The sequence below is a fragment of the Ranitomeya imitator genome, chromosome 1, assembly GCF_032444005.1.
Source record: "Ranitomeya imitator isolate aRanImi1 chromosome 1, aRanImi1.pri, whole genome shotgun sequence".
Taxonomy (NCBI): domain Eukaryota; kingdom Metazoa; phylum Chordata; class Amphibia; order Anura; family Dendrobatidae; genus Ranitomeya; species Ranitomeya imitator.
The window spans coordinates 772,778,082-772,796,503 of NC_091282.1; the positions used below are offsets into that span (position 1 = coordinate 772,778,082).

The 18,422-nt window shown below is 51.0% G+C and overlaps 2 protein-coding genes across 4 annotated transcripts in view; one reads left to right on the plus strand and one right to left on the minus strand.

Moving 5' to 3' along the window:
• The window catches only part of FLVCR2 (FLVCR choline and putative heme transporter 2), a 29,105-nt gene extending 11,211 nt beyond the window's left edge, over positions 1-17,894 (minus strand). The window contains exons 1-8 of one of the 3 annotated variants that reach the window (XM_069736178.1): positions 17,689-17,894; positions 15,307-15,874; positions 14,970-15,111; positions 2,628-2,765; positions 2,412-2,479; positions 2,238-2,341; positions 1,848-1,958; positions 1,648-1,753 (exon numbers count right to left, since the gene is read on the minus strand). In XM_069736178.1, coding sequence (XP_069592279.1) covers positions 1,648-1,753; positions 1,848-1,958; positions 2,238-2,341; positions 2,412-2,479; positions 2,628-2,765; positions 14,970-15,111; positions 15,307-15,852 — 1,215 coding nt within the window. In that variant the 5' untranslated portion in view covers positions 15,853-15,874; positions 17,689-17,894. The remainder of the gene's footprint in view (positions 1-1,647; positions 1,754-1,847; positions 1,959-2,237; positions 2,342-2,411; positions 2,480-2,627; positions 2,766-14,969; positions 15,112-15,306; positions 15,875-17,688) is intronic. The other 2 variants (XM_069736187.1, XM_069736191.1) reach the window with 2 other exon arrangements.
• Positions 15,971-17,753, plus strand: LOC138645066 (uncharacterized protein DKFZp434B061-like). The gene is made up of 2 exons (XM_069734139.1): positions 15,971-16,032; positions 16,085-17,753. Exons 1-2 carry the CDS (start codon positions 15,971-15,973, stop codon positions 17,751-17,753), a joined length of 1,731 nt encoding a protein of 576 aa, XP_069590240.1.
• Positions 17,895-18,422: the final 528 nt, after the last annotated feature.

The window sequence follows — 18,422 nt, forward strand, 5'->3', positions numbered from 1 at the left end:
GCGATGCTCAGATCTCCTCTATGTATAAGAATTACAGCATTGCTACAGGGTGGCTCTCACAACAATTCGGCCTAAACAACCAAAGAGGTCTCAAGGAGACCTCTGGTTGTCATGCCGATGACCCCCTGATCACGTGACGGTGGTCACCTGAGCGCGCATTTCCAGCCAGATGGCCGTAAGCGCTTGTTACATGCCACTGTTTGACAGCGACATTTACCTAGTTAATAAGAGCAGGTGGATCGCGATTCCGCCCGCGCCTATTGCGGGCACATGTAAGCTGTTCAAAACTCCCGACATGTCCCGGCTTTGATGCGGGCTCACCTCCAAAGCCCACATCAAAGCAGGGATTCTGCCATCAGACGTACTATTCCGTCGAATGGCAGAAAGGGGTTAACCTCTCTATCCCTTTAAATATTACACAGTCTTTAACTTCGAGCTGAGCCCAGCACAGTGACCAGCTCCTTCCCACGTAACCACAGATAATACGTCCATGTCCTGTGCGTGGTGGACTGAAACCAGATCAATGTTCCTGGATGTTTAACCCCCTAGATGCCACACTTACTGATAACTATAGCATCTAAGAGGTTTGACAGTGGGAGAAAGTTCCCTTTCTGAAGCCAAAAGCCCTAGTCAAAGGCCGAATACGGGCAAGGTTTGGTATCTTGCTACAACCATCTCACCACCCCCTCAACCAGGAAAGCAACACTAATGAAGGAAAAAAAAAAAAAACTTGATTTGCCTTAGTTTATGTAAACAATCCTGCCAATTTTGTGGATGTCTAGTGTGGTGAAATATGTATAGGTTTATATATGTAACCAGCAATAATTTAACATCTGTCCGGAGACTGCAGGTCTCACAGGGGGTTACAGCATATGGTATCAAGAGCAAGCAGTCTACGGTCTCCAATCTCACCAGGGGGCCTTGCTGGGAACCAGGAAAGGGAAACATTTCACACCTTCTAGCCAAGCTGATGTGTTCCATTCTATATTTATACCCCCCTCAGGGAGCAGAAAGCAGACTACAAAGTTAGGTATTTCTGTAAGTTTTCTCCTGTTTATTTTTATAACTGTTTTCCATATTTGTATGTCTTTTTATTACCATATTTTTATAACATTTTTATTGTAAGAACTGTACCTTTTATATTAAAGTATTAAACTTTAACTAGTTGAACCTTGTATGTTCTAAAGAATCCATAGCCTTAAACTGTGTGAGACTTATGATTAGCAGACAATAGTAGTAATATTTCCGGGACTCATTGCCCGTGTGTTCGGTGAGTGGTGGCAGTGTGTATGAGCGGGTGTGTGGCCTGGGTCGGTGTGTGATTTATGCTCCCATTACAGCATAGGACAGAGGTTGAATGCTGGACTGAGAGAGGGGAGAGATTAATCCTTGCAGGTGTATCCCCAAATCGCGTGCTGAGAGCGGGTACGTGACAAATTGATGGCAGCACGGTGGGATCTCTGACATCTAGGTTCACAGTATACTTAGAAGAAGCAGGGCAAAACAAACATCATAGAGGCACAAAAACAAACATGCAAACCTGGAATTGCTTCAATTGCTCCAATCCGCAAAATAACCAACAACATGACATACAAGCAAGACTGGCTGAATGTGGGACATTTTGGCTCCTCCCCCTTGTACAAGTACCTGAGCGGACACATTCAGGAGTCCAGAAGACGTTCCCTCTGATTCTGGATAAGTTAATTCTGCTGCAAACTCAAAGCCAAGTGGAAGATACCCCGTCATAAAGAACCTGGAAGGAGGTGGGACACAATTGTATCAGTAACCCCAACTTTAGATAAAACATGACTAGCACTCGTTATGAGAGGCGCATAATGCAGACTCACCCCAAACATCCCGCTGTAATGAAGACAAGCCAGAGGTAGCCAAGGTCCAGGGTGAACGTAAAAATCAGCATCCCCACCAGTGAGAAGATGTACACCCCTAGGGTGGTCTGTCTGAAAGAAAGAGCCTGAGTGAGCAGCCCCCAAACCCTCCCCTTATTCACATTTAGCTTTTGTCCAGCTCACATTAGTGTCATCTCATTATATTTGCCCTCCCTTAGTACTCACACCTCTGACCAGCACTAACCCCAGTGTTCACACTTGCTCCCCCATACTCTTCACACTGACCTCCCCCCCCCCATTCTCACATTAATTTCTTATATTCGTATCCCTCATTCTTTCACACTCACACCACATTCTCACGTACGTATCCCCCATTTTCTTCACACTCACTTGTAGGTTTTTGTTCTGTCCAACCAGAATCCAGTAACCAGGGCTCCACACATTCCGGCTACAGTGATTGTCAGCCCGATGCGCCCGGCATTCACCTCTTCTCCCTGGCCAGAAGAGCAATCAGAGAATGGCGGCAACACTAACCGGAGCACGAAACCGACACAATCCACTTACCGGATAGTGCTCAATCACCATGCGGTTCAGTAGAGTGGAAAGAGAGTAAAAGGCACCAGTGTTAAGTCCTAAAAACATTTAAAAAAGAGCCACTGATTAAAAAAGCACTGATGATTCTCCACCTCCGGAGGGACGTAAACAGCCACCCAGGGGCCAAAAAAGACTTTAAGACAAAAAAAGACAGCCATGACCGGAAGTGCCCACTCAAAGACTCACCATACGACAAAACAAGTAGAATGAAGTTTGGGTTCTTCAGGAGAGACACAATGGAAAGCTTGTACGAATACTGCGCAGAAGAAGAATGCTGTACAGCCTGAGCCAACGTGGGGGGCAGTGGTGGGCGGTCCTGAAATACTGAAACCAACAGACAATAGTAAAAGTGTGTGTGGGGGGGGGGGGGTGACAATTGCTACACCCAATGCAAAAAGCAAGTGCTCACATGCACCCTTATTCTATACACAATTTACACATTTCCATCATGTCCTGTATCTTCTATTCCTGTACTGTACACACAGCTCTACACCTCCATCCTCTTCTGTATCTGCTATTAATGTGCTACACATAGCTCTACACTACACCTCCATCCTCTTCTGTATCTGCTATTAATGTGCTACACATAGCTCTACACTACACCTCCATCCTCTTCTGTATCTGCTATTCCTGTGCTACACATAGCTCTACACTACACCTCCATCCTGCACTGTATCCATTATTCCCGTACCAAACACAGCTCTACACTACACCTCCATCCTGTTCGGTATTTCCTATTCTTATTCTGTACACTCAGCTCTACACTACACCTCCATCCTGCACTGTATCTACTATTCCAGTACCATACACAGCTCTACACTACACCTCCATCTTGTGTGTTTCCTACTATTCCTGTGCTGTATATAACTTTACACTACACCTCCATCCTGTCCTGTATCTACCATTCTTGTACTGTGCACAGCTCTACACTACACCTCCATCTTGTCCTGTATCTACTATCCCTGTACAGTACACAGCTCAACACTACACCTCCATCTTGTCCTGTATCTACTATCCCTTTACAGTACACAGCTCTACACTACACCTCAATTCTGAACAGTATCTACTATTCTTGTGCTGTACAGCACCTACACCTCCATCCTGCCAGGTATCTACTATTTCTGTGCTACACACAGTCTATACTACACCTCCATCCTGTCCTGTATGTATCTACCATTCTTGTACTGTGCACAGCTCTACACTACACCTCCATCTTGTCCTGTATCTACTATCCCTGTACAGTACACAGCTCTACACTACACCTCCATTCTGCCCAGAATCTACTATTCTTGTACTGTACACCACCTACACCTCCATCCTGTCAGGTATCTACTATTCCAGTGCTACACAATCTATACTACACTTCCATCCTGTCCTGTACTGTACACACAGTCCTACACTATCTACTATTCCCGTGCTTCACACAGTCCTACACTACAATGCCATCCTGTCCTGTATCTACTATTCTTGTACTGTTCATACAGCTCTACAGTAGACCTCCATCCTGCCCTGTATCTACTATGCCAGCACTGTACACAGCGCTATACTACATTTCCATCCTGACTGGTATCTACTATTCCTGTGCTATACACAGTCTATACACCTCTGTCACGATATGGTATGAAATATCATAAGTAGTTCTCTTGCTCAAGGCTGTGGGCTAACAAGCCCCCCTTCCCTTTCATTCAGCCAAGAGCTGCTTTGCCCCTGCACTGGGGGAAGTTTTATGGCCGAACGGAATTTACGACTGGCATTTCCTGTGTAAGCCCTTGTCCAGCTAGAACAGGAAAAATGGCTCCAAAAATCCATGAAAGATTCTTTGTTTAGTTTTTGTTAGATATTAGGCAAACGATTTAAGCTAGAAATACGAAAATATATATTCGTAGTCCCACTCGGTGTAGCTACACATCTCATGAAACACGAGTTTCTAACTCCATCTGGTAAAGAAGTAGGGTTTTCTCTGTAAATATGTATCACAGATAGGACATATTTGATCTCATTAGAATGCTCACGTTAATCTGAGATGAATGATGAGCTTTTTAGGACGCTGACATGTTTTGTAGTGAAGTTATAGAAATCAGAGAGAATAGTTTAAAGTTTATGCAGAATGTAGAGAGAGGAGGGTCTGGATAAGCCAGCCTTTCTGTGATGTCACCGCCTTAATGTTTTAAGTGTCTGGCAGGCTCTGAGGAGTCACTTTTTGCTGATTTCTCCTTCTGGACTGCTTTGTCCTATTGTCCTGGAAGAGCTGGTACATCCCATGGACTGGGATGTATGGAAACTGCACTAGCCTGGATGCCTGCAATGCTTTTAATATGTGAGTGTTATCTTTTCTCATTTATTCCCTTTATGTTATAATTACCCTTGTACATATTTGCAATTGTCTCATGTATAACATCTTTATAAACTATTTTTAATAACGCACTGCCTAGTTATTTTGAATGGGATATACTATTATATATTAGTTCGTTCTCCCGCTCTAAACCGTACCCTAAGTCTCTTGAAGGGAAAATACGCTACTGTTACTGTTGTGTTGGGTTAGCTTCGGACCCGTTTAATCGAAGCTGGTGGCAGCGAAAGTGTGCTGACGGTTGGATTATGCTGAAGCAACTGCGGGTTTGATAATTATTGTTCCTGCCTGTGTGGGAGTAGTTATCGCGTCACTGCAGCGTGCCCAATAGCCAGTACATAGCAGGCAGCCTTTCTGGCGACTAATTACCCAGGGTGCAGTACCTAATCTGACCTGAGAGTAAGGGGGGCGCCAGAGAGCTGCAAGTGTTAAGTGGAACTGTAAGCGGGATATACATAAATCCCTGCAGTTCGTGGTATATAGAAAAGCAGTGGGATACCTAGAATAAGCCCCTGCTGTAAACTAAGAGGTCAATAGCCTTGTGTGTGGTTTTTCATCACATTGTTAGCAGTGGAGGGATAACTAAGATAAGCCCCCCTGCACATGTGATAGCCGTCTGTTGGCCTAAAGTCACCCTGATCCGTGACGTAGGGGTGACGGTCACGGTGTGAATCCTGACCCAGTGGTGACAGCGGTCAGGGGAATCGTGACAATTGGTGGCAAGGCGGTGGGATATCTTAGAGCATTAGTGATTTGGTTTGAGTAATCATTCCTCTCACTAAAAACTTGCAGAAAGTTCTTGCGAGGACTCTGCGCAAATAAGTTTGGAGAACGAACTCAGTGCTTTTTAGTTGTGAGACAATTGCGTACTGGTAATTATCCCTTCCCTTTCTCTTCGTTTTTCTATCCTATCTTTTATTTGGCAACCATGGTTGGGCTGGGAGAAACCTTTTATGAGCAGCAGACCAGAGACACCCTTGTTGCCTTATGCAAGACACAGCACATTGACTTTGCAAGCAAAAACAAAGCCCAACTGGTCGCAGATCTGGTGCAATGGGAAGCCGCTCGAGACCAATCTCAGAGCTCAGAGGCCGCAGAAGCCAGCACCAGCGAACATGGTGCTGCAGCAGAGGTCCAACCACTGAATGCTGGCCCTGTTAGCAATCCGGGCGAATTGGACCCCCACCTGCAGGCGGCCTTGAAAGAATTCCCCATTGACGACCATGAGAGACGTCTGCAGCTGATCCAGCAATACCAGGAGCGAGCCGAGAGAGAGGCCCGAGCTGAGAGAGAGGCCCAGCGAGCCGAGCGGCAAGCTGAGCGGGAGTACCAGCTGCAGTTAGCCCGACTGCAAATGCAGGGGTTGTCTCAGACCAACCGTGAGCCTAGCAGCGCTCAGACACCGAAGCCCCGGCCTGATCACTTTCCTGTTATGGAGAAGGACGGAGATTTGGACACTTTTCTGCGGGCCTTTGAGAAAGCCTGCAGGCAGTACCAGCTGCCTACAGATGAATGGGCCCGATACCTGACACCAGGGCTGAAAGGTAAAGCTCTGGAGGCGTTTGCTGCCCTCCCTCAAGAACAAGATGGAGACTATGAGGCCATCAAGCAGGCCCTGATAGCCAAGTACCAGCTTACACCCGAGGTGTACCGTAGAAAGTTCCGGACCCTCCAACGTGGCCCACACGACAGTTACAGTGATGTGGTGCATGGACTGGGGACCCACTTTGACCAGTGGACCCAAGGACTGTCAGTGACCACCTTTGCACAGCTGCGAGACCTGATGATCAAAGACCAGTTCTTTCATCTTTGCCCAGCTGAGGTGCGACAGTTCGTGATGGACAGAGAACCCAAAGACGTGACGAAAGCAGCACAGATTGCCGATGCCTATGAGGCCAACCGTAGATCGGAAGTGCGGAAGCCAGTCACCACCAGCTGGAGAGGGGGTAAGCCTGCAACCAACGCCAGTGCCCCTGCCAGCCAGCACACCCGAGGTCCTGGCCCTGTGGCCAACAGCACCAGACCTACCACCGAACCTCGCGCGTGTTACACCTGCAAGCGGCCTGGGCATATCCGTACCTTCTGTCCAGACAGGCCGAAGAACCCCCCAGCCAAGGCCCCAGGGCCTAATGCAGCAGTTCTTTTGGTGGGTGGTGTGGTTGGGAGGGTGTGTGACAACGTACAGCCCGTCACTGTGGGAGGCCATGTTGCTACAGGCCTCAAGGACACCGGGGCTGAACGAACCCTCATCCGACCCGAACTGGCGGCCCCTGAAGAAATCATTCTGGGGAAAACCCTAACTGTCACTGGGATTGGGGGCATCAGCTGTCCCTTACCGATGGCCCGGGTTTTTATTGATTGGGGTGCTGGGAGCGGGGTGAAGGAAGTGGGGCTGTCTGATAATTTGCCCACTGATGTTTTGTTGGGGACTGATTTGGGGAGGATGTATGCATACTACGTCCCTGACACCCCTCCCCAATCTACTAATGAGGGTAAAGTTAACCCTGATGATGATGATGATGGGAAATCGCATGTGTTACCTGACCATGCTTTATCTTGTGTTGATGCATCTACTAATGATTTTTTCCCTAGGATTGATGGTGAAAATGTTGTACCTGTGCCAGCTGAACCTGATAATGATTTTTCTGTGAAGGTTAATGTGTCCATAGGTACAGGTGTGCCCAGCCACGTCGCTCTGCGGAGTGAGACGGCTGAGGAACCCCTAACAGGGGCAAGTGTCGGTGCTACAGGAAATGGGGAGATGCATGGGAACCGTGAGGAAGGTGACGCCATGAAAGTGACCAGTGCCACCGAGGAAGGTAACTGGCCCATAAGTAGCACAGCCCCTGGAGTGTTGGGGGTGGATGGGGAGGTAGAGCCCATAGCAGCGCCGGCTGATGGGCCTGTAGAAATCCCCGGGGAGACAGCCTACGTAGCTGCTGTCACCCGCAGTCAGAGTGCCCGGAACGCAGATAACTGTCTGCCTTCCGGACCCTCCTCAGTCCCCACTGTGACTGAACCAGAGGTGGACCCAGAGCAGGTCCAAGAGGGTTCCCGTGGGGAAGGGACCCTGACGTCGCTTTTGGCTTCCCCTAGCCAGGAGTTTCAGGCCGCTCTGCACACAGATGCGAGCCTAGAGAGTTTGAGACAACTCGCCGAGACGCCCACCTCCGTGACTGATAAGGAGAGGGTGTTCTGGGAACAAGGAAGGTTATACCGGGAGACAGTACCCGGAGAATCACAAAAGGAGTGGTTGAGGGAAAGACAGCTGGTCGTCCCGCAGCAATTCCGGGGTGAGTTGTTGCGGATTGCCCATGAGATCCCGCTAGCTGGACACTTGGGGATCAGCAAAACTAAGGCCCGGCTGTCTCAACACTTCTATTGGCCTAAGATGGGGACAGATGTGTCAAACTACTGCCGCTCCTGTGTCACCTGTCAAAGAGTGGGGAAGGCAGGGCCTGCTCTTAAGGCTCCCCTGATCCCTTTGCCAGTGATAGAAGAGCCTTTCCAGAGGATCGCGGTGGACATTGTGGGCCCGCTGGCCGTCCCCAGCAGCTCTGGAAAGCAATACATCCTTACTGTGGTAGACTATGCTACCCGGTACCCAGAGGCAGTAGCTCTGTCGTCAACTAGGGCAGATAAGGTGGCGGATGCCCTGTTGGCCATCTTTTCACGTGTAGGATTTCCCAGGGAAATGCTTACTGATCAAGGGACCCAATTTATGTCTCGCCTAATGGAGGCTCTCTGTAAGAAAATGCAGGTGAAGCACCTGGTATCGAGTGCGTACCACCCACAGACCAATGGCTTGTGTGAACGCTTCAATGGTACCCTCAAACAGATGCTACGCATGCTGGTTGAGACTCAAGGGCGCGACTGGGAGCGGTACCTCCCACACCTGCTGTTCGCTTACCGAGAGGTTCCGCAGGCCTCGACGGGGTTCTCCCCCTTCGAGCTCCTGTATGGCAGGCGAGTTCGGGGACCCCTTGGGTTGGTAAGAGAATCCTGGGAAGAGGAGCCGAACCCTTCTGAAGTGTCCATAGTGGAGTATGTCATGCGCTTCCGTGACAAGATGCAGACCTTGACGCAGTTGGTGCATGACAACATGACGCAGGCTCAGGCTGATCAGAAGCACTGGTACGACCAGAACGCCCGGGAGCGGACCTACCACGTGGGTCAAAAGGTGTGGGTGCTGGTCCCCGTACCAACGGATAAGCTTCAGGCAGCCTGGGAGGGCCCGTACGTCGTCCACCAACAGCTCAACCAGGTCACTTACGTGGTCACGCTTGACCACGCTCGGGGTAGGCGAAAGGCCTTTCACGTCAACATGATGAAGGCTCATCACGAACGTGAACCTTTCGTCCTCCCGGTCTGCAGCTTGCCCGAAGACGGTGAGGAAGACACCCTCCTGGACATGCTGGCCCAAGCCAAGGCCAATGGGTCCATCGAGGATGTGGAGGTAAGCGCCTCGTTAACTGAACCCCAGCGGGTACAGTTGCAAACCACACTGGAACCTTTCCGGGTCGTGTTCTCCAACCGACCTGGGAGGACTGAGTTAGCCGTCCACGAGGTGGACACCGGGAATCACGCCCCACTACGGCGAACACCCTATCGAATCTCTGACCAGGTGCAGCAGACTATGCGCCAAGAGATCGATGAGATGTTACAGCTGGGGGTGATTCGACGGTCAAAGAGCGCGTGGGCATCGCCTGTAGTCCTCGTGCCAAAGAAGGACCGGACCACACGGTTCTGCGTGGACTACAGGGGGCTCAACGCCATCACAGCCTCTGATGCGCACCCAATGCCGCGCATCGAGGAGCTGCTTGAGAAGTTAGCTGGCGCAAAATACCTGACAATAATGGATCTGAGTCGAGGATACTGGCAGATTCCCCTGAGCCCTGAGGCGCAGGAGAAGTCCGCCTTTATCACACCCTTTGGACTGTACGAGTCCACGGTCATGCCCTTCGGCATGAAGAATGCCCCTGCCACTTTCCAGCGGATGGTCAACCGCCTGCTTCAGGGACTGGAGACGTACGCCGTGGCGTACTTGGATGACATTGCCATCTTCAGTCCCTCCTGGAAGGAACACCTGCAGCATCTCGAGGAGGTGCTCAGGCGAATTCACCAAGCAGGACTGACTATCAAGCCGGGAAAGTGTCAGATGGGCATGAGGGAGGTTCACTACCTGGGGCACCGGGTAGGCGAAGGCACCATGGAGCCAGAGCATGGCAATGGTGATGGGTTGGCCCACCAGGGTGAACCTGCTGAGGTGCGCATGGAGGAGAACCATCAGGTCCTGCCTCCCTAGCGCACACCAAAAGGGGGAGGTGTCACGATATGGTATGAAATATCATAAGTAGTTCTCTTGCTCAAGGCTGTGGGCTAACAAGCCCCCCTTCCCTTTCATTCAGCCAAGAGCTGCTTTGCCCCTGCACTGGGGGAAGTTTTATGGCCGAACGGAATTTACGACTGGCATTTCCTGTGTAAGCCCTTGTCCAGCTAGAACAGGAAAAATGGCTCCAAAAATCCATGAAAGATTCTTTGTTTAGTTTTTGTTAGATATTAGGCAAACGATTTAAGCTAGAAATACGAAAATATATATTCGTAGTCCCACTCGGTGTAGCTACACATCTCATGAAACACGAGTTTCTAACTCCATCTGGTAAAGAAGTAGGGTTTTCTCTGTAAATATGTATCACAGATAGGACATATTTGATCTCATTAGAATGCTCACGTTAATCTGAGATGAATGATGAGCTTTTTAGGACGCTGACATGTTTTGTAGTGAAGTTATAGAAATCAGAGAGAATAGTTTAAAGTTTATGCAGAATGTAGAGAGAGGAGGGTCTGGATAAGCCAGCCTTTCTGTGATGTCACCGCCTTAATGTTTTAAGTGTCTGGCAGGCTCTGAGGAGTCACTTTTTGCTGATTTCTCCTTCTGGACTGCTTTGTCCTATTGTCCTGGAAGAGCTGGTACATCCCATGGACTGGGATGTATGGAAACTGCACTAGCCTGGATGCCTGCAATGCTTTTAATATGTGAGTGTTATCTTTTCTCATTTATTCCCTTTATGTTATAATTACCCTTGTACATATTTGCAATTGTCTCATGTATAACATCTTTATAAACTATTTTTAATAACGCACTGCCTAGTTATTTTGAATGGGATATACTATTATATATTAGTTCGTTCTCCCGCTCTAAACCGTACCCTAAGTCTCTTGAAGGGAAAATACGCTACTGTTACTGTTGTGTTGGGTTAGCTTCGGACCCGTTTAATCGAAGCTGGTGGCAGCGAAAGTGTGCTGACGGTTGGATTATGCTGAAGCAACTGCGGGTTTGATAATTATTGTTCCTGCCTGTGTGGGAGTAGTTATCGCGTCACTGCAGCGTGCCCAATAGCCAGTACATAGCAGGCAGCCTTTCTGGCGACTAATTACCCAGGGTGCAGTACCTAATCTGACCTGAGAGTAAGGGGGGCGCCAGAGAGCTGCAAGTGTTAAGTGGAACTGTAAGCGGGATATACATAAATCCCTGCAGTTCGTGGTATATAGAAAAGCAGTGGGATACCTAGAATAAGCCCCTGCTGTAAACTAAGAGGTCAATAGCCTTGTGTGTGGTTTTTCATCACATTGTTAGCAGTGGAGGGATAACTAAGATAAGCCCCCCTGCACATGTGATAGCCGTCTGTTGGCCTAAAGTCACCCTGATCCGTGACGTAGGGGTGACGGTCACGGTGTGAATCCTGACCCAGTGGTGACAGCGGTCAGGGGAATCGTGACAACCTCCATCCTGTCCTGTACACACAGCTCTACACTACACCTCCATCCTGCCCGGTATCTACTCTCCCTGTACACTACACCTCCATCCTGCCCGCTATCTACTCTCCCTGTACACTACACCTCCATCCTACCCGGTATCTACTCGCCCTGTACACTACGCCTCCATCCTGCCCGGTATCTACTCTCCCTGTACACTACGCCTCCATCCTGCCCGGTATCTACTCTCCCTGTACACTACGCCTCCATCCTGCCCGGTATCTACTCTCCCTGTACACTACACCTCCATCCTACCCGGTATCTACTCACCCTGTACACTACAACTCCATCCTGCCCGGTATCTACTCTCCCTGTACACTACGCCTCCATCCTGCCCGGTATCTACTCTCCCTGTACACTACACCTCCATCCTGCCCGGTATCTACTCTCCCTGTACAGTACACAGCTCTACACCAGTACACCTCCATCCTGTCCTGTATCTACTATCCCTGTACAGTACACCTCCATCCAGCAGGGTATCTACTCTCCCTGTACAGTACACAGCTCTACACCAGTACACCTCCATCCTGCCCGGTATCTACTATCCCTGTACAGTACACCTCTATCCTGCCCGGTATCTACTATCCCTGTACAGTACACCTCCATCCTGCCCGCTATCTACTCTCCCTGTACAGTACACAGCTCTAAACCAGTACACATCCATCCTGTCCTGTGCATACACTCCCTGTACAGTACACCTCCATCCTGCCCCGTATCTACTCTCCATGTACAGTACACCTCCATCCTGCCCCGTATCTACTATCCCTGTACAGTACACCTCCATCCTGCCATGTATCTACTATCCCTGTACAGTACACCTCCATCCTGCCCTGTATCTACTATCCCTGTACAGTACACCTCCATCCTGCCATGTATCTACTATCCCTGTACAGTACACCTCCATCCTGCCCTGTATCTACTATCCCTGTACAGTACACCTCCATCCTGCCATGTATCTACTATCCCTGTACAGTACACCTCCATCCTGCCCTGTATCTACTATCCCTGTACAGTACACCTCCATCCTGCCATGTATCTACTATCCCTGTACAGTACACCTCCATCCTGCCCTGTATCTACTATCCCTGTACAGTACACCTCCATCCTGCCATGTATCTACTATCCCTGTACAGTACACCTCCATCCTGCCCTGTATCTACTATCCCTGTACAGTACACCTCCATCCTGCCATGTATCTACTATCCCTGTACAGTACACCTCCATCCTGCCCTGTATCTACTATCCCTGTACAGTACACCTCCATCCTGCCATGTATCTACTCTCCCTGTACAGTACACCTCCATCCTGCCCTGTATCTACTATCCCTGTACAGTACACCATCATCCTGCCCTGTATCTACTATTCCTGTACAGTACACCTCCATCCTGCCCGGTAGCTACTCTCCCTGTACAGTACACCTCCATCCTGCCCTGTATCTACTATCCCTGTACAGTACACCATCATCCTGCCCTGTATCTACTATTCCTGTACAGTACACCTCCATCCTGCCCTGTATCTACTATCCCTGTACAGTACACCTCCATCCTGCCCTGTATCTACTATTCCTGTACAGTACACCTCCATCCTGCCCGGTATCTACTCTCCCTGTACAGTACACCTCCATCCTGCCCGGTATCTACTCTCCCTGTACAGTACACCTCCATCCTGCCCGGTATCTACTCTCCCTGTACAGTACACCTCCATCCTGCCCGGTATCTACTCTCCCTGTACAGTACACCTCCATCCTGCCCTGTATCTACTCTCCCTGTACAGTACACCTCCATCCTGCCCTGTATCTACTCTCCCTGTACAGTACACCTCCATCCTGCCCTGTATCTACTCTCCCTGTACAGTACACCTCCATCCTGCCCGGTATCTACTCTCCCTGTACAGTACACCTCCATCCTGCCCTGTATCTACTCTCCCTGTACAGTACACCTCCATCCTGCCCTGTATCTACTCTCCCTGTACAGTACACCTCCATCCTGCCCGGTATCTACTCTCCCTGTACAGTACACCTCCATCCTGCCCGGTATCTACTCTCCCTGTACAGTACACCTCCATCCTGCCCTGTATCTACTCTCCCTGTACAGTACACCTCCATCCTGCCCTGTATCTACTCTCCCTGTACAGTACACCTCCATCCTGCCCGGTATCTACTCTCCCTGTACAGTACACCTCCATCCTGCCCTGTATCTACTCTCCCTGTACAGTACACCTCCATCCTGCCCTGTATCTACTCTCCCTGTACAGTACACCTCCATCCTGCCCGGTATCTACTCTCCCTGTACAGTACACCTCCATCCTGCCCTGTATCTACTCTCCCTGTACAGTACACCTCCATCCTGCCCTGTATCTACTCTCCCTGTACAGTACACCTCCATCCTGCCCGGTATCTACTCTCCCTGTACAGTACACCTCCATCCTGCCCGGTATCTACTCTCCCTGTACAGTACACCTCCATCCTGCCCGGTATCTACTCTCCCTGTACAGTACACCTCCATCCTGCCCGGTATCTACTCTCCCTGTACAGTACACCTCCATCCTGCCCTGTATCTACTCTCCCTGTACAGTACACCTCCATCCTGCCCGGTATCTACTCTCCCTGTACAGTACACCTCCATCCTGCCCGGTATCTACTCTCCCTGTACAGTACACCTCCATCCTGCCCTGTATCTACTCTCCCTGTACAGTACACCTCCATCCTGCCCTGTATCTACTCTCCCTGTACAGTACACCTCCATCCTGCCCTGTATCTACTCTCCCTGTACAGTACACCTCCATCCTGCCATGTATCTACTATCCCTGTACAGTACACCTCCATCCTGCCCTGTATCTACTATTCCTGTACAGTACACCTCCATCCTGCCCGGTATCTACTCTCCCTGTACAGTACACCTCCATCCTGCCCGGTATCTACTCTCCCTGTACAGTACACCTCCATCCTGCCCTGTATCTACTATCCCTGTACAGTACACCTCCATCCTGCCCTGTATCTACTCTCCCTGTACAGTACACCTCCATCCTGCCCTGTATCTACTCTCCCTGTACAGTACACCTCCATCCTGCCCTGTATCTACTATCCCTGTACAGTACACCTCCATCCTGCCTTGTATCTACTATTCCTGTACAGTACACCTCCATCCTGCCCTGTATCTACTCTCCCTGTACAGTACACCTCCATCCTGCCCGGTATCTACTCTCCCTGTACAGTACACCTCCATCCTGCCCGGTATCTACTCTCCCTGTACAGTACACCTCCATCCTGCCCGGTATCTACTCTCCCTGTGCTATACACAGTATACACTCCATCTTTGCCTTATATCTTCTTTTCCTGTAATTTAGATTTGGATGATGCGCACCACAAATTACCAGGGTGAAGAGCAGACTCGCAGCTACCGCTGTCCCGTAGAACATGATGCTAATGTGATGTGACAGCTCCTCTTTATCTTCTATGTTGGGAACCAGGACTGGGGGTAAAAGGAATCCCACTGCCACCCCGAGCTGTAAAACAGAGAGTTTGTGAGATGAAAAGACATTAGAAGATGCAGCATGGTGGACAAAATAGTTAAGCTACGTACCGGGGGCAGTCACATGGCGGCACTGCATATTGCTCTCTCCCACCATGTCTGGCAACCTATCACATCTCCTCCTGCTACAGAATTACATTCTTTGGACGACATCCCCTGAAGAACATACCTGATTGCCAAAAACTGCAAGAGAGCAGGCGGTGGAGACTTCGGTGGAGCTGAACCACACGGACGCAATGTGTGCTGGCATTCCCAGGATGAAGACTTGAGCCATCGAACATATTAACTGTCCAAACAGTGTGACACCATACAGATCCGGCCGGGCGCTGGCCGTCTTTATCCAGGCGCCCAGACAGTTAAGTCCTGATCCAACCAATGCAATGAGCCGCAGGCCTCGAGTGTCCAGCAGCCAGGTCACCGGGAATATGAGCGGGATGTAGGTCAGCATGTAGGTCATGGACAGCCAGTCGATGGCGAGGCTGCTGACGCCATAGTAGTCGATGAAGATATTACTGATGATCCCGTACTGCAGCCACTGGAAGGAGTTACAGAGCGAGTAGGCGCTGAAGAGCAGCACCATCGGCCAGCGCCGGCCGTACAGCTTAGTCATGTGACCCTTCTCCAGCCGCACAACCGCCCCATTGGAGACCCGATCATCAGCTGATCCATCACCTCCAGGCTGCAGATCTTCCCCCGAGAGCCCGTCTGTCACCATTACTGCACAGCTTGTGATATCACTGGACACAAGAGCTGACAATCAGTTACTGCAAGAAAGCCTACAGACACAGTCTATCATTACTGCAAGGCTCTCCTTATGGGTGACACTCTGCGTCATGGCTTGTCTCACCTCCTCTGACACTTGGGCTCACAGTCGGACAGTCTCTATAGGCCTTCTGTATGTGACAATCTCTCCTTATAGGTTCTACGGGCCCCCTCTAATCGGTCAGCCTCTACGGGCCCCCTGAATCAGTCAGCCTCTACGGGCCCCCTGAATCAGTCAGCCTCTACGGGCCCCCTGAATCAGTCAGCCTCTACGGGCCCCCTGAATCAGTCAGCCTCTACGGGCCCCCTGAATCAGTCAGCCTCTACGGGCCCCCTGAATCAGTCAGCCTCTACGGGCCCCCTCAATCAGTCAGCCTCTACGGGCCCCCTGAATCAGTCAGCCTCTACGGGCCCCCTCAATCAGTCAGCCTCTACGGGCCCCCTCTATCAGTCAGCCTCTACGGACCCCCTCTATCAGTCAGCCTCTACGGGCCCCCTCAATCAGTCAGCCTCTACGGGCCCCCTCTATCAGTCAGCCTCTACGGACCCCCTCTATCAGTCAGCCTCTACGGGCCCCCTCTATCAGTCAGCCTCTACGGACCCCCTCTATCAGTCAGCCTCTACGGGCCCCCTCAATCAGTCAGCCTCTACGGGCCCCCTCAATCAGTCAGCCTCTACGGGCCCCCTCAATCAGTCAGCCTCTACGGGCCCCCTCAATCAGTCAGCCTCTACGGGCCCCCTCAATCAGTCAGCCTCTACGGGCCCCCTCAATCAGTCAGCCTCTACGGGCCCCCTCAATCAGTCAGCCTCTACGGGCCCCCTCAATCAGTCAGCCTCTACGGGCCCCCTCAATCAGTCAGCCTCTACGGGCCCCCTCAATCAGTCAGCCTCTACGGGCCCCCTCAATCAGTCAGCCTCTACGGGCCCCCTCAATCAGTCAGCCTCTACGGGCCCCCTCAATCAGTCAGCCTCTACGGGCCCCCTCAATCAGTCAGCCTCTACGGGCCCCCTCAATCAGTCAGCCTCTACGGGCCCCCTCAATCAGTCAGCCTCTACGGGCCCCCTCAATCAGTCAGCCTCTACGGGCCCCCTCAATCAGTCAGCCTCTACGGGCCCCCTCAATCAGTCAGCCTCTACGGGCCCCCTCAATCAGTCAGCCTCTACGGGCCCCCTCAATCAGTCAGCCTCTACGGGCCCCCTCAATCAGTCAGCCTCTACGGGCCCCCTCAATCAGTCAGCCTCTACGGGCCCCCTGGATCAGTCAGCCTCTACGGGCCCCCTGGATCAGTCAGCCTCTACGGGCCCCCTCTATCAGTCAGCCTCTACGGGCCCCCTCAATCAGTCAGCCTCTACGGGCCCCCTCAATCAGTCAGCCTCTACGGGCCCCCTCAATCAGTCAGCCTCTACGGGCCCCCTCAATCAGTCAGCCTCTACGGACCCCCTCGATCAGTCAGCCTCTACGGACCCCCTCTATCAGTCAGCCTCTACGGGCCCCCTCAATCAGTCAGCCTCTACGGACCCCCTCTATCAGTCAGCCTCTACGGACCCCCTCTATCAGTCAGCCTCTACGGGCCCCCTCAATCAGTCAGCCTCTACGGGCCCCCTCAATCAGTCAGCCTCTACGGACCCCCTCTATCAGTCAGCCTCTACGGACCCCCTCTATCAGTCAGCCTCTACGGGCCCCCTCAATCAGTCAGCCTCTACGGACCCCCTCTATCAGTCAGCCTCTACGGACCCCCTCTATCAGTCAGCCTCTACGGGCCCCCTCAATCAGTCAGCCTCCACAGACCTCTGGGTCACGTCACGTCCCTTCCTCTCTGTGGTCGGGTATCACATGTTTTTTCTTCCTCTTAATTTCAGCATGTACTGGAATCAGATCCCCGCTGCTGCCCCGGTTTCTGCGCTGGTCTCTCCAATCACTGCCCCCAACTTTCCGCGCTCTGCCCGGTTTCTGCGCTGTCCTCTTCTCTCCAGGCTTCTGTCTCTCCGCTCTCTGTCTCTCCCAGTGGTTTCACCACTTAAACTTAGAGTCCCACACTGTAACCCCGCCCCCAACCCTGATAGGTCGGCAGTTACAAGAGAACATAATCTGGCCGCCTCCATGTAACACGTGGCCACCCGCAGCCACGCCCATAGAAGGTCACTTTTTTCTAACCTCCAGCTGTTACGTCCTCAGGTTACCGCACCCCAAACTCCAACTACTGTATCATACAGCAAAACCAAGAGATACAAAGTAACAGCGGATTATTGAGTGCTGCACTGGAGTAATACATAACAAATACGTGCTGCATAAACAAGTCAACATAGACTAATACAGGATGTAACTCAGGATCAGTAATGTAATGTATGCACACAGTGACTGCACCAGCAGAATAGTGAGTGCAGCTCTGGGGTATAATACAGGATGTAACTCAGGATCAGTAATGTAATGTATGTACACAGTGACTGCACCAGCAGAATAGTGAGTGCAGCTCTGGAGTATAATACAGGATGTAACTCAGGATCAGTAATGTAATGTATGTA

Excerpts from the sequence above, each read along its gene's own strand:
- LOC138645066 (XM_069734139.1), top strand. The coding sequence starts at position 15,971 with ATGGCTTGTCTCACCTCCTCTGACACTTGGGCTCACAGTCGGACAGTC. Across the intron at positions 16,033-16,084 it reads ACAGTCTCTATAGGCCTTCT|CCTCTACGGGCCCCCTGAAT; the intron begins GTATGTGACAAT and ends CTAATCGGTCAG.